The sequence below is a fragment of the Parasteatoda tepidariorum genome, chromosome 5 (genome assembly GCF_043381705.1).
Source record: "Parasteatoda tepidariorum isolate YZ-2023 chromosome 5, CAS_Ptep_4.0, whole genome shotgun sequence".
Classification (NCBI taxonomy): Eukaryota; Metazoa; Arthropoda; class Arachnida; order Araneae; family Theridiidae; genus Parasteatoda; species Parasteatoda tepidariorum.
This window is the reverse complement of record NC_092208.1, coordinates 82,818,361-82,834,898: the sequence shown is the minus strand read 5'-3', so window position 1 is coordinate 82,834,898 and position 16,538 is coordinate 82,818,361. Positions and strand designations below refer to the sequence as shown.

The 16,538-nt window shown below is 29.5% G+C and overlaps 1 protein-coding gene across 1 annotated transcript in view; it reads right to left on the bottom strand.

Moving 5' to 3' along the window:
• Positions 1 to 16,168, bottom strand: part of LOC107439200 (transcription initiation factor TFIID subunit 3) — a gene marked incomplete in the record, with an annotated part of 28,980 nt that extends 12,812 nt beyond the window's left edge. Inside the window, 7 exon segments of the mRNA XM_043051808.2 lie at positions 3,127 to 3,466; positions 5,936 to 6,003; positions 6,229 to 6,444; positions 9,429 to 11,148; positions 12,441 to 12,600; positions 13,833 to 14,075; positions 15,654 to 16,168. Coding sequence (XP_042907742.1) covers positions 3,127 to 3,466; positions 5,936 to 6,003; positions 6,229 to 6,444; positions 9,429 to 11,148; positions 12,441 to 12,600; positions 13,833 to 14,075; positions 15,654 to 15,819 — 2,913 coding nt within the window.
• Positions 16,169 to 16,538: the final 370 nt, after the last annotated feature.

The following is a 16,538-nucleotide window of genomic DNA, read 5'->3' as shown; positions in this document are numbered from 1 at the left end:
GATATTTTATGCTTTAAATTATAGTTATATTAATTTAAAATAAGTTCATTTCACTGGAAAAAAGAGAATAATCACAAATTTTCCAATCAATAATGTTTTAAACTACTAAAATGATATATTATTACATTATCATTTAATTATGGAATAATAATTTTGTTAATTTTTTTGTAATTATTTATATTCATAGTATATATTTCAATTTTAGGAATAATTTTGTATCAAAAATGTGTTTTTGTCCTCTCATCTTGGAAAATATAGGTTTTTGCCACTTTTTGCCAATTTTCTTGGCAAAAACCTGTTTTTGCCAGGACGGTTTTTACCGATATTTACCATGGTTTTTTCCACCTGCGGCAAAATCTTGCCAACCCTGTGAATCGCAATATTAAATTTTAAAAACATGTGAATACCAAACGCAATTTATATTTAAATCATGCAAAAATACGAAAATCAATGTTTGATATTAAAAACACGTAAATACAAATTGCACTATTGGACTTACGTGAATACAAATTTTGACATTGGATTTTAAATTCACGTGAATACAAATTTAAAATATTTATTTTGAAAATGTGTAAATACAAATCACAACATTGGAGAATTGAATCACATGAATACCAATCGCCGTGAACAATGTTAAATGAATACGAATCACAGCGTGTAACTTTAAAATTACGCTAATAAAAAAAAAAAACTCATATTTAGGCCGTGCGAATAAGAATAGCAAAAATCTACCGCACCAAAAGAATAACATGTATGTAAATTCTCAATAATGGGAATTAGGAAATGTTTAAAATTTTTAATTTTAGATTGCGGAATCCTGTAAAAATTTTATCGGATTATAAGTTTTTGATACATGAAAATCTGAGAACCAATGGTCTTGAGAAATACGGAATTTCACAATATTCTCAGAAAAATATCCCTCGCTCTTAATAATTAGACCCAGAAGTCCAGGGTACACCCAGAGTACAACCACCCCTGGAAATTTGAAAATAAGAAATAATTTAACTAACAGAGGTAACAGAATTTATAGCGTTTGAAGTACTTTAAACCAAAACAATAATGTAATTAAAAGGCAATATGCAGAAATGTGAATTTAAATATAGAAAGTTTAATTTATTTTAATAAATAAGGTATGACTTTTTCCTTTAAGTGTCTGCAATTTGTATTAAGTGACATATTTTCATACAGTTTGAGAAAAGTGGCAAATCCTGAAAATCCTATTTGAATTTCATTTATTTCAAAAAATTTTAAAATCTTTTCATAGATAATAAATTTCAAATATATGCTCAACATATTTAAGATCACTAAGAAAATTTTTACAAGCATAAATTTCAATTACAAGCACAAATTCTTTAGTTCTACTACGGAACTTTACAAGCTACTTCGAATTTTACAAGAACAAATTCTTCAAATCCACCATGCTCCATGGTTTAGGCACAATTTTTAAATTAAAATATATACTCAAATGTGATATTTTTATTTTGAATGTTATAAATAGGTTGGGTTTTTTTTTTTTTTTTTTTTTGCATGTGCTAAAATGCTAAGTAAAAGGTGGAATTTTCAACCTGCCAATCAGCAAGCCTGCTTGAAATCAAACGATTTTTAAGACAGAAGGTTGTGTTTCTTATTTATTCAATGGCGCTATCTATGGCCATGAATACAACTTCAGTAACACACACGTCGCAGCCTGTTATACAGGGAGAACCCAATCATACTCCATTCATTCACCCACAGATCGTAATTTTGACCTGATCCTTAGAACGATCAATCTCAAATTCAGCCCCCTCAGAGGTATTAATTTGCTTGATATATTATGTAATATTTCACAGTGAAAGTGGTAGTCAAAAAAAAATGAGCACACAAATTTTAAAAAATAATAGTGAACTTCTACGACGCAATAACTTTATCTGAGTTTTCTTGCTGCACCTTAACTCAAAAGGAATAAAAATTCAAGTTGTTACCTTACGGATAATTTAATTGTAAAACCTGAGTTATTGTAGTTTAATTTACAGTGCAAATTATGACACTTGTGGTCCGACATGGACTGAAATAATGGAATCAAAGACACTGAAAAAGTGTAAATAATACAAATAAAGACTGTGAAACAGAATCACAACCAGTGTTACTGTTGCAAAACTCAAAGCCTTTGAAATAATGAGAAATTTTCAGCATTATCACTTTTACAATTATAGTTACAGTACCAGTGTTACAGTTGCACAACTCAAAGCTTTTAAAATAATTCGAAATTTTCAGCATTATCACTAATTTACAACAGAAAAGAACAGCAATCTGTTACAAATGTTGAAAATGTATTACTTGAGAAGACTGAATTGAAATTATACCTACATTTTATTTATTTCTCTTATTAAACATTATTTCTCTTATTATTCTTATTAAACAAATTACAATTCTTTAAACTTCGATTTTTTATTTGTCTTCCAGAACATATGTTTCCAAACTGTGTGCAAGTTTCATAATTAAATATATGAAAACTATTTATAATGAAACAAGTACCGAAAAATACTTTGCCAAATATTTGAACGATCAACTGAATATTTGGCTAAATATTCGGTCGACGGCCGTATATTCATTACACCCCTAATCACAACTTTCTGCATTTGATTAAAACTTTCTTTAATCACACCAAATTACGATAAAAATGAACTGTAATCTGTTACACATGTTGAAAATGTATCGCTTTAGTTGCAAAGAGAAGAGTGTATTCAAACTATATCTACATTTTATTTTTCGTTTCTTTTGTAAAATGTCAAATATATATGTTAATTAACTTTCCCTCTGCATCATAAACATTTCTACTAGTAAGAACAAAAAATTTTATTTTAACATTTTTAATACTTATTGTAAATTTATTAATGTTAAAGTTTGATAATGTCAATACATTTTTAAATCATTATTTTATATTGACTCGCATGCGTCGCTTCTCTGTATCTCTCATTCGCAAAAAAAATTTCCACGATAAAGAATCGATTGAAGTTCTACTTTAATAATTTTCCGTGGTTATCTATACTACCCTATAGGCAGAGTTATAATCCACAGAAAGTACAGAAAATGTGTTTTAGTTGGTATTCCTGCGTAAATGAATGAATAACTTTTTTGAATACTCACAACAATAGTCCCAAGAGTTTCAGTAATAACTGTTCTTGCAGGCGGATTAGCAGCAGAAGCTGATTTCCTGCCTCGTCCACGCCCTCTGGAATGTGTAGATTTTGTTACAGGAGGCGGAACAACAGGAGGAGGGCTCAGCTCTTTCACAGGTTTCACAACAGGGGGAGGTGATGGCGGAGGAGGTGTTGGCGTTCTTGGCCGAGGTGGAGGCGTTGGTTCACGTGGAGGCGACGGTGTAGGAACGCGAGGTGGAAGAGATGGTATATCATCTTCCATATCATGTGAGGGTGATGGGCTGCTAGATAATGATGTGGAATTTTTTGTATTAGGTTTAACAAAGCTGGAAGGGAAGAATAAAATTTTGGGAGATTAAACAAAGGAAGCATGCAGTCACTGATAAACATGCAAGGAATCCAGTCACCTCTAATAAAGATAAAAACATGCTATATACAAAGGAACCCAAAGAAAAAGTACCAGCAATATAAAAAATATAGATATGCTAGTCCTAAATTCTATAAAATTTAAATGCTTTCAGCCTATTGAGATAACAGAACCACTGAAATACACCTATTAATCCATGCATGAGACAGAATGAAACAAAAAGATCCCCCAGCTATTTAAGGGGCTGTTCAAATATTACAATTACAAAATTCCTACCATATTAACGTTAGAAAGTCAAAACATCCCTCGGTCGCAGTGAATATTGCACTATTTTCATGAATCCAAATTTGCTTTTCCTTCAACGCTCTCAGGTAGAGATTATTATTCTCGAAATTCAGATAAATCTAATAGTGTAACATACTAGTTATTTAAGTATACTGTAATCAAGTAAAAAAAATAAATAAATAGTTCCCTTTTGTTTCTTGCCAAATATTCTCAATTTAGCTCTTTAATCTTCATTAGACACAAGTTTAAAAATTAGAAACAAATTAAGAGAGAGACAAGTTAGAAATATTTTAAAAAGGAATTTCAGCAATTTGCTCCTGTTTTATTATTAGGTACACATAAAAAGAAAGCTTTGATGACTAAATGAGCTGAAGATGCTGTAATAATCTGCTGGAGAGCTTCTGCTCCTGGTCAACTTGGTATTGGTTTTAATTTTGATTACTGATATTAACATTAAATTCAAACAAAATATGTAACTTTGCATAAAACAAAATCTATGTTTCATTTTGATTTAGGAAATTTTCAGTAAAATATGTTAACTTGTAGGAATCTACTGCATTTTTCCTCCCTGCTCAAAACTCTCTAAAATCTTAAACTTTTTGATTTTTCTTTCTTTCTCCGAGCTCAATTTTCAATTCTAATTTGAAATTGTTCCCAATGTAATATTTTTGTTAAAAATTTTTTTCTCCTTATAAATAAATTTTTAAATTAGCACTTCACATAACCAATTCATACCTCACCAAAAATAAGCTAATTGCTAACCCCCCTCTTCCGTTAGATGCTAAAGTAATATTTGAATAGCTCCTAGCAGAATAACTTAAAACAACCCAATTCACTTTTAAAAGTTCAGATATATTAAATTAAGAAATTCATGAGTATGAGAGAATAAATTATCTAATAAATATATTTTCAAGAAAACAATTTAATTTAACTCAAATACATTCAAGACATGCTACTACAAGAATAAATAGAGCTTGTAAGATCAAAATTAATATCCCATCACCAACTATGCATGAAGAATGAATTAAAATCCATGAAGTTTAAGATAGTCATACATCATTCATAGCAAAAATACATAATTTAAAAAAACAAATAACAATAGGCGAGCTACACTATAGAATAAAAAATATAAACATGCCTTCTAACATATACAAACTACACACAAATTTACGTTAATTAAATTTTGAATAGAAAGAGTAAAAAAAATACTTCTAAAGAACAATAAATAAAAATCTAAATGGATCAATAAAAGACAAAGTCCTAAAACTTTTGATAAAGAAGTATTCAATAATGTGATGAGATATAAAAGAATGAATGGAGAAAAGTATGAATGGAATAATGTTAAGACATGATAAAAAAAAAAATTCAGTAGTATTTGTTAAAATTATTTATACTTTAGGCATTCACTATAAAAAAAAATTTAAAAAATGAAAGACATTAAAAAATAATAATAATTTTAAGTTTTATACAAATAAAAATTTAAAAAGACGCATGTAAAATAATCTTGAATTATAATATAATTTTAAGTCAATATTCCCTGGCTTTGTTTTTCTAACATATCACCTTCAACATTTAGGTAACAATAAAAAGCAATTTTGTAATTGTATTCTATCATGCTCATAATTCCTAATCTTGTCACTGTTTGTACAATTTCATTACCTCTCATTTTAACAATTTGGTAAAAATAGAAAAGCAATTTTACCTTTGACATGCTCATTTTTTATCTCTATAGCTCAAAATTCACATTTTCAATACATTCAATAATAAAACCTGTTCTGCTTATTGCAATTGTTATATTGAACTGCCATGTTTTTTAAATAAAAATTGCAATTAAGCTATATAATTAAACTTAATGTAAAAAACAATTAAGCAAAACTAAAATTGGAAATGTATCATAACCTACCAAGAGTCATAATTTTGAATTTTTTTCCTATATGCACACCATAGTACTCGTAAAATTAACATCAGACAAATTTTTAAATAATCCCAAGCAAAATACAAAAGTTCAGAAAATTCATTTTCACAAGACTAATAGAACACAGAAAACCCTTAAATATAAAACAGTAAAAAGTATAGAATTTGAAAAAAATAATATTTATAAAGAAATTAAAATATATAAAAATAGAACAAGTAATCAACATACATTTTCGTAGATCCAGGTCCACTGGCTAATTTCAATGTCATTTTTGGCACAGTGCTGTCTTCTTTAATCTGTTTCAGACAAAAATAAAAAATTATATGAATTTAAATAGACTTGATTTTTCTTTAAATAATATAGATATCTCCACCAAGACTTTTCTACTTTTCTTAGGGAGGGGTAAAAGTTTGTTAGAAGCAACAAAACGAAAATTAGTCATACCCCCCCCCCCTGATGAAAATAATACAATTCAATTACAGAATTTTATTTTCAAAAACATTTTAAAGTGAAACACAAACCTTTTCCTCTTTTTTCTTCTTTTCAGGTTTTGATTTTCTTTTATCAATTTTTGAGCCTTTTTCTGACTTTCCTTTTGGCTTTTCTTTGGGCTTCTTCACTTCTTTTTCTTTCACTTCCTCTTTTTCTTTTTCCTTTTCTTTTTTATCTTTTACTTTATCTACTTCTTTGTGGCCTTTCTTTTTTAGTTTATCTTTTTTTCGATCCTTCATTTTTGGCTATATATAAACAAATATTAACTCATTGTTTACGTCACAGATCAATATTTAAATAGAAACAAACTATAAAAACACGTACTTGAAAAACTTTATAAACTGAAATCAATCTCAAGAACTTATGCATGATAAACCATTTTCTTAAAAATAAAATGCAAACATTTAAATTTGATTAAAATCAGATATTTTTTTTTTACTTATTTAAAACGTAATATAACTTATTAATAATTTTTTTAAATATATTTTGATCACACGTCTGTTGACATTTATTCTTAAAAATTTAACATTAATTACATATACCTAACTCCTTCTGCTTATTGCCTGCACAAAACCTGAAATCCAGCTTAAATAAAAATCACAACCTTTAGAATATACTTAAATTAAGAACTTATTTTTTTGAGAAAAAAAAAATGAAAAAAAAACATTCATTATCAATAATACCATTACATATTAAAAACTGAGTAAAACACTTACAACATAAAAATAATAACTTCTTAAAAAATCAGGTTATTTAAATTGAAGACGTTTTTTCCTTTTAAATAAATAAAGTGATTTAAATCATCTTAACCCTGAATGCACCAAAAAAATAGCTCAGAATACATAATCACCCCACAAACATATAAGCTTAATCATAGATATAAAAATAAGAATTAAATGCAACAAAAATTGAGGAGTTTGGTAATCAAAGTTTCTGTAGTTTAGTAATTGGAAGTAAAATCATGCAAAATAATCAATCTATAACAATAGACAATTCTGCTTCAATACAAAAATCTTTCTTTTTAAGATATTATAAAAAAAAATTGGAAAGGTCAGTACACTAGGCTCTCGCATCTAAACAACTTAGTAAAAAATGAAAAAGATGGGAACCGGCTTTCTGTGAGACCTGTTGCAGGATGAGGAGTATGACCTTGGAGTCTCAATTAAGCAAATTTTTTGGGGAGTAAGGAGTCTTGAAGTCGCTAAAAACAAGTCTATCACTACTTCAGTTTTTGTTGGACAGTTTGAATTTGAAATGAAATTAAAATTATATTAAAAAAATAATTGGAAAATTGAGTAATTTTTTTTAATTTACGGGTTATATACACAAATAAATATTTAGTTATTTTCTATTTTATTGACAGAATAAATAAATGAAAAAAAAACTAGTTTGCTAGACACTGAGATGTTGTTGGGTTCAATATATATCTTCCAGTTTTTACGGAAGATTTTATTTTCACATTTAAAATGGTAGCAAAACTTATGTCATTCCATTAAACTTTTTGAATTTTAATAAAAATTATAAATGAGTTTGACCACCACGACATAAAATAATTACAATAAATATATAAGAGCATAATTGTCTTTATGATAGTGAATTTGCCAACCTGGTCAAAATATAAACATATTTTTGAGTAAGATTGTTTTTCGGAAATTGTTTCATTACCACATGGAAAATCTATTCTCAGAAAGAGTGAAAACTGGCAGGAATGAATAGATGTATGTCAAAAACATCGAATTTTATTGTATAATGAACAAATTAAAAAGGCATCTATGAGTTTTCACTAAGAATGAAATTATTCTCAAAACAATTGGAGTATTTAAATCAGGACAGTCAGATTGCAGACAAATTGAGTCTCTTTCATCCTCTTCCACTGAGGAATTAAATTTTGAGACATATTTGGATAATACTGAAGAGACCAAGGCAAAACTAATGAAAATAAAGAAACAAGAGCCTTTAGATATAAAAATGAAAAATACAAACAAGATTTTTATGCAGCCCTTAAAGAGATAGGGAAACGTGATTGCAAGACACCTTTTTTAGAATCTTTACAAATGCATCCTGAAAAGTTAAAATTAGCCCTAATAGTAACAGCTCTTCCTCCTATTCAAGTTAGAGTAGAGAGACTATTCTTAGTTCCGAAGTTTAGCAAATTAGATCTACGGTCCTCTATCCAAGATCTTGTTGAAGCTATACTGTTTCCTATAAGTTACTAACACTAGTTTTGTCATTACATAATAAATGCTAATTAATATAAATAATTTGCTACGCCATAATTTCTTTTCTGCAGCATATCTATTTTTTATTTCTAAAGCATATTTATATTATATACTACCAATGAAGTGGTGGAATATGCAGTCAAAAAAAAAATTTTTTTTTTTTAAGAACCTAAAAAAGAATGTCTATGTGATAATATGTTAGGACAGTTTGTAGCAACAGTTTTAGCCTTGAAAGGTGCAAGGAACAATTTAAACTAAGGACTAGAACTACAATAAAAAATTAAATTATACAGTGCAGCATAAGTACATGAATAATACAAAATATAAGTTATTTTGAACAAATAATTTGCAGTTTAATAGAAAATGCCTATCTTACCAAAGATTTTGTACAATTTTAAAAAATAACTATTCTGAATCAATTTAAAGCACAGTTAGGTGAAATTAGAACATGATTGAATTAGGTTAAGAACAATTTCAGATAAAAATGTCATTTTCAAGTGAGTTTTGTGTAGGAATTACATCATTAAAATTTGCATCACTATATCCATTTATGGATTATAAAATTGGTAAGATAATTTTATATTACTGAAAAGTAATTAACAAAATTAAATACCAATCTGATAATTTTAAATAATAAAATATACAAAAGCCAATAAAAACACACTTTTTCCAATAAAAGCAAGTCTTTAAAATAATAACCAACAAGCCTGGCCCTTTTAGTATTGCTGTTTATCAACGAACCTACTGCTATCGGCCTGCCGTATGCAAAACTTATATAGTTCGACTTTTTCTGCTATATTTTTCACAATTGTGTAAAAACTTGTGTATTAGTAAACAGTAAGTACTCTTGCAGATTATCATTTATCTTAAAATAATTAGGGTACTTAATTCAATGGGAGAAAGAGTTAGAAGCTGAATTCCATCCTATCTGGCCTACATTAGACTGGATAGTTTTACAGAAAATATCACCAAAAAAATAAACAAAGTTTAAAGAAGAGATCACAACAAACCTTTTCCAAGATATTTGCGGCCTTTTTGATAAGATCTGATGAGTCTTTAGGAGAGGAAAGAGAGGCAGAATTCAGTTCAAAAGATTTTTCAGGTGAGCTTTTAACAGGTGAAGGTCCAGACTTGGCCAGATTCAAAGGTTGCAAGTTTTGAAACGAAGAACCATTCTCTGATTTACCTGGATTCACAAACAGGGGAGGTGTCGGAAAATGAGGATTTGTCTGAATATGGCCGAGAGGTCGCACTGACGTGAAGGGACTAGTCGTATTATAACTAGAACCGGGTACAAATGGGGGTGGTCGTGAAGGTATGTTTGACAGCAATGGTGATTGATGCGTAGAGCTTTGTGGAGGTGGTGAATGATCAAAAAAGGAATTAGATCTAGGAGAAGAGCTGGGCGTAGAGCCATCACTGCTCAACAGATCATCTTTTAAAATGGGCGAAGGAGTCCTATCATCCACTTTAAGAATAAAGTTAGATTTTTGATTTTTAATGGGTGGCGGTGAGTAAGGACTCATAGATTTAGCCTTTGCCTCCTTAGCACCCTTTTTCTTTTTCTCCTTCTTACTCCGCTTAGGACTGTCGGATGATTTCTTACTGTCCGAGGATTTTTTGTCTTTCTTAGCGGGAGGTTGCACTGGAGAATGGGGAGGAATATCACACGACGACAGTGAGGAGCTATCTGAGGCATCGGTAAAGTCATAGATATCTTTAGCCTCCAGCTTTCGCATCATAGGACCGGGACCAGGGCCACGAACCACAGAATTGATTGTGTCGTCCATAGCCTTGTTTTCGGTTTCCGACTCCTCTTCGCCACGGCGGATGACTGCTTCGATGCACGAGTCGATCACTTCCAGGCGAGACTCCTTCTCTTGTCGAGCTTGAGTCTCTAAAGAATCGTCGATGACGAGTCTCGGTTCTGGGGATTCTTCTCTGAAGTCCATATCCTCATCCTCCAAAAAGTCATTTCTCACTTCTTTTTCAACTACTGGCTCAACCACGGAAATCTTAGGCTCACAAATTTCTTTAGGAAAAACTGGTATTACTAGAGCTGGTGGTGGAGATGGTGGAAGGGGAGGCTCAACAATCTTAGTTCGCTCCCCTTTGAAATGCTTAATTGATTTTGTTAATCTAGCCGCCTTCAGTTTTTTGGAACTGGATAATTTCATTGGTTTAACGTGGGATGAAGAGCCAGATGCTGCTGAATGCTTCAGTTTTGCTTTCATCTTTCCCAGCTTGAAATTTTCCTTCATTTTGTGAGCCTCATCTTTCCGAGATTTCAACTTGATTTTGTCTTTGCTTTTCGGTCGAAGGGGGTCTTCAGGCTTTGCTTTGTCGGATTTACTCGACTTGTGAGAACTACCGTGCTCTTTCTTCGAACTGACCAAAAGAGACCCCAGTTTCTCGTGCTTGTTGGAGCTGTCTTTGTTTTCTTTCTCTTTTTTGGAAGATTTTAGCTTCTTTAAATCTTTCTTGCTTAATTCTTTGTCTTTTTTAGGTTTAGATGACTTCTCCTTCTTCACATCTTTAACCTTAGAATCTTTCTTTGAGGAAACTGTAGACTGAGGAGGTGGATCAGGTGTAGGAGGTGGGGAATCGACTAAGCAAGGAAGAGATGCTTCAGCTGATTTTCCTTCATGAACAGGAGAAACAAATCCAGTTGGGGTCATAAATACACTGGTCACCTCTCTCATAGGCCTTCCTTCCTCTTCTATGTAGTACCTAAAATACAAAAAGCTAATATTAATTAAACACAACAAAAGTAATGTGGTTAGGCAGATAATGATTTGATGCAGTAATTCAAGGCAACAAAAAAATAAAAAATAAATACAGCTGTATTAAATATAAATAACAATTTCCTTCAACAACTCTATTTCAATCAGGGATGACAAGTTTCTTCCGCAGTAGAAAAAAATCCACAGTAAATAGGTTCTCGATAAAATAGGTTTTTTTTTTTTAAAATTCAAGAGAAAGAAATGGAAACGGCTTATAATTGCAATCTGATTTAAATAATGGTATTTATTAATTTACAAGCTGTTTAATATATATAATTTTAAAATAAGTAAAAACTAAAAAACACCAGCTCAGAAAAAAATTACAACATTTTTTCAGAAATAAAAATGACTTTTTTAATACTTTATGTGAATAAATACAATAATGACTTATTTTACAATTATATAAAGAATTGTTAAAATAACATAATTAAATCTTATTTTTCATACTATTAGATTTATCTTATTCATATACACTATTGCATTGAATTTGCACAGTTACAAATAACATACTAATTTTTTTAATCAAATAAGTATGAATTTATCCCAGTATTCATACTAAAAATTCATAATGATAAGTATGAATTCTCCGGCCGTCTATCAAATATGGATAAATAGATTTTAAAATTCTGCATTAAACTAAAATTATAAAAAATTATGAAATAAGTTTTCTTTAAAGTAGTACCAATAAACTTCATTTGTTTAAATTACAGCTATGCTAATGATACATTAGCTTAGGGGTGCACAACCTGCAGCCTGCTAGCTCTAGATGTACGGCCCGCTGAAACACCTGCAAATATAATTCATTTTTGAAAAATAAAAAAGATCAGAAATTTTGACATGCAGTTTCAAGCTTTTTTGGGGGGTTCGTTTTCTCTGGTGGTCGTCGCTAAGGATTTCTTCAGTTTAAAAAATTATACTGTTTTCAATACATTGCTATTGCAATATGCAAATTTCTTCAATTTAAAAAATTATATTGTTTTCAATACAATGCTTTTGCAGTATGCAAATTTCAACGTTTAGAGTGCTCATCACTTTTGATGCTCTTTTTCTGTGCTGATTCACCATAAGTTTAAGTAACTTTTGTGATATTTTTTTCGGTAGTTATTGCTATACATACATGTGGTTTGTAAAACTGTAGTATTTTCAATATACTTTAAGATCTTTCATGAAAATGCAAATGAAAGTTTTCAATCAAGTTATGAGCCATGCAGTAAATACTTATTGATAAAATTTACAGACCTTGATCTTTTATTGAATGAATCTGTAGACCAATCAGATCGCTTTATTCCATGTCTCGGACTGCCTAGAGGGGATGATGTGGAATCGCAACAATTCACTCCAACATCACCGTTTTTCTTTAAACCATCAATACTAGTGGGCTGAGGATATAATGATTCTTCTAAAAATAAAATAAAAAGAATATTTTAAAATTGTTATTAAAAAAATCTGAAAAGTATTTTAAATATTTCCATTGATAATTACATACAACTACAACATGCTACAACTATCTAAAGCAAAAGTTGGTTTGTATAGAATTTAAGCAATAAATTTTAAAAAATAATAATTTAACACAATTGATACACTGACTGTTGACAATTGACTGAAACACACTAATTTATGGCAAAATAAATTGATAAAATCTTAAACCAGCAAATATGTGTTAGGAAAAGCACAAACTAAAAATCATTTATAGAATTACTCTACATTTGTTTAATTTTATGTTACAAAAAGTTAATGATTCGAAAGACTAATGAAGCTCTTTTAGCTACAAAATAGGTAAAAAATGAGACATTGGAATCCCTAAATGTTTTTAATTTGAAATTTTTGAAATAGCTTGAAAATTTAACACATTCCAATAAAATAGTACTACTATAAAATTAATCTTAATTAAAGGTGATCTTTATAAAAATAATTTTCAATAACCATTAATAATTTTTCATGAAGTAGTTTTTCATTTTTTAATGACAAAAAACAGCCAGAATAGTAAGGTATGCAATTTTGCCAAAAACAATGATAGCTGTAATGTCAACATTTTGAATTTGAATAATAGCATTCAGTTAATAATAATAAGAAGAAAAAACACATTTTTTCAACTCTATTTCTTAAGAATAATTTAAATGATTTCCATCCAATTTTTGATTTTGTCTTAAAAAATATACCTTGTCTGAAAAGATGTGAAAATTTGCAGACTTTACAATTGAAGCTTAGTTTAAGACATAAGTTTTAAGAAAAATTTTCTTGTTTTAGGACAAACTGATATGGTTCTCACAGCTGTCAAGAAAAATTAAGCTTTTAATACTAGATATAACAATTGAATTTCATGCTCCTCAACCTCAAATACTTTTTTTTTGTAGCCTTCTTTGAAAAAGTGACACAACTGTCCTAGGAAATTTTTTAAATTAAATCATTATTTTGCAATAACTTCTTTAAGAATAGTGAAAGGCAAAGAGTTACGCTTGAAATAATAGACCACAAATGTTTGATTATGAAAGAAACTCCAACTCAGCATTTAAAATTATGTCAGAATTATTCAAAAGCATTAAGCTATTCATTAAGCATAAACAAACATTTAATGAGCTAGGAATACATTAATGAAAATATTATAGTTGTAAACAAAAAATAATAGTTTACCATCAAGATCAGGATGTAAAGGCGGGAGATAGCTAGGAATGTGCTCAGGACGCATCAAAACTTCCCGGCTGTCTGATTTGGGAATTTGTAAATTAGGTGTCCTCTGAATCGGGAAATCTACAATTTTGTATGCAAAGGGAACAGAATCTACATTGTTGGCATATTCTTGAATCTCATGAAGTAAAATGCTAAAATCTTGAAATGCTAAGCCAAGATCATCAAGGTTTACTTCAGTACGATTATCTGAAAACAAAAAACATTCAGGATTAAAATTTAAAGAATAAAATAAAATTTATAAGATGAAAAATTTGAATATATTAACAGGGTTGCCACTCAAATCTGAAAAAAAAGTTCCCTGTGTTTTCCCTGTCCATATTATACACAAAATATTAAGAGGAAACAATATTTACTGTGCTCTTGTGTGAGCTATATAAGGCTAATTATATTTATTAGTTTTAATTGCTGGAAAAACACCTAAACATACTTAAATAATGCTACAGTAAATGAAATAGTTGAGTAAAGATGAAACATCATGGTTAAATATCCCATAGAATACGCTTTGAGGGGTCACCATTTTTTAAAAGACGGAAATAAGAAACAAAATTCCCTGTATTTGCCCAGTTTGTAAAGAAAAAATCAAAATTCCCAGCATTTTTGGTGATTTTTAAATTCCCTGTATTTCCCAGTTCTACATGTGGAATGGCAACCCATGATTCAGTATTCAAAAAATATTTAAAATAGTAGCAGTTTTCTAAGAGCACTCATGCAGACAATCAATAATCTGTTTAATTATCGAATTTTAAATACGACTGATTATAAAAAAAGCGTTATATAGATCAGCAGTTTCCAATTTCTTTTGGCTATGGAATGCTAAATAATTAAATGTCTTTCGGTGGAGCCGTGGGTCTTAAATAAATCTATAAATAAATTAAAATATTAAAAGACTGAAACTTTATTAGTTCTTTTAAAAATATCTGATGAATAAATAAAAATAAATAAATAAGATGTTCACAAACAAAACAAAATTGCTTTATTATTCGTGAGGAATATTTCCGTATCGCGATCTGCCACGCCAACTACGATCGCCAAGGCAACAAATTGATTTTAATCAAGACTATTTAATAAAATAAATCAACCTGCAGAGGTTTGCCCAGAGATGAACAAGAGTTATACCCTTCGAGTCGGTTTCATTTCTGTAATATTTTGTATAGTTCAGTGTTTCCCTGTTAGTATGACCCGTAGGAGCCCAGCTTATTGGATAACGATATGGATATTTTTCAAAGAGCACCTTGATCCATCATAAAGAGATACAAATAAGGAACTGAAACCAGGGATGAAAATTAAGCTTCGAATTATAATTGATACAATTTGTATTAATACAAATTGTGAATAAATACAATCCAAAGGGCAATCAATACTAATCTACTCAATTCTAATAAGTGTATGCACACTTTAAATTGAAAATACCGGCGGAGAAGTTTTCAAAAAATAACATGAGCTATACAAACTCTTCAAAAAATTTATATATTGCAATAAAATAAAACAAATGTAAACAAAAATAATGTCTAATATTATATAATGCAATCAGACATCGCAATGTCATTTTAAAAAAATTACATTATTTACATTGCATCTATAGTAAATACGATTCATAATTTATGGTATTATCAGATAAGCACAATAATTTCAAAATAAAATTGGTTACTGTTAACCGAAATCACAAAACAACTAACTCACCAAAACTTACTCTTAAACCAGAATTATTTATCAGTATATGGCAAAAACGAGAGTAAAAAGATAAGGTTTCGAGCACTTACTTACACTGTACACTATAATTATGAACCGCTTTAGAGATCTCCGATACAAATCGTTGTAAAACATCTACAAGTATGTCTAGGGGTGAAGACTGAACAGCATGCCAACCAATGTTTTGACATATCTGAGCTACAGTTATCTTCAACGCTTCCGTAGCGAACACCGATGACATGGTTTACATAATTAAAACATGTTATCAAATACATATCATAAAAATTTGAACATTTTTATACGATTCACATTAACGACAACAATTAAAAGACAGATTCACAACTCACAACAACAAACAGAAAATATCAAAATTCTTATGTTTCAAGTTCGCGGATACAGTTTAGACATTTAATAACCCTTTATTAACTGAAAACTGTTATGAGCAAAATGGCCAGCTAGGTACCAAAAGGAAGGAATATAAACAAATGTATCATTAAAAAGACTAAGATTGTTCTTTTATGGAGAGTCTTTAAACTTCCATTTGGTTCAAAGCAAGAGATCCTCAAAAATCATCGTCTGTTTTATTGGATTCGTCGACGCATATCCGATTTCTCTTAAATCAAGTCTAAATTTTTCGAAACTACATGCGAGAAGTCTTGCTAGCGCATGCGCGTTTTGATATATGACACGTAAATTCAATGTAGTGAGAATGAAGAAGTTAATGGCGGTAAATGACGCATTTTCTACGAAACTTTTCAAATTAAATATTAATTCAATATAATCTACGATTGTATATTCTGGGAATTTGTTTCCTATTTTAGATAATCTTACCAAATATTTAAATTATCAATTAGTTAATTATTTTCAATTTTAATTTAATTCTAATTTAATTTTAATTTAAATATAACTTAGTCCCATGTACTTTTAATTATTAAGTAAATTTTAATTCCGTTCAGATAG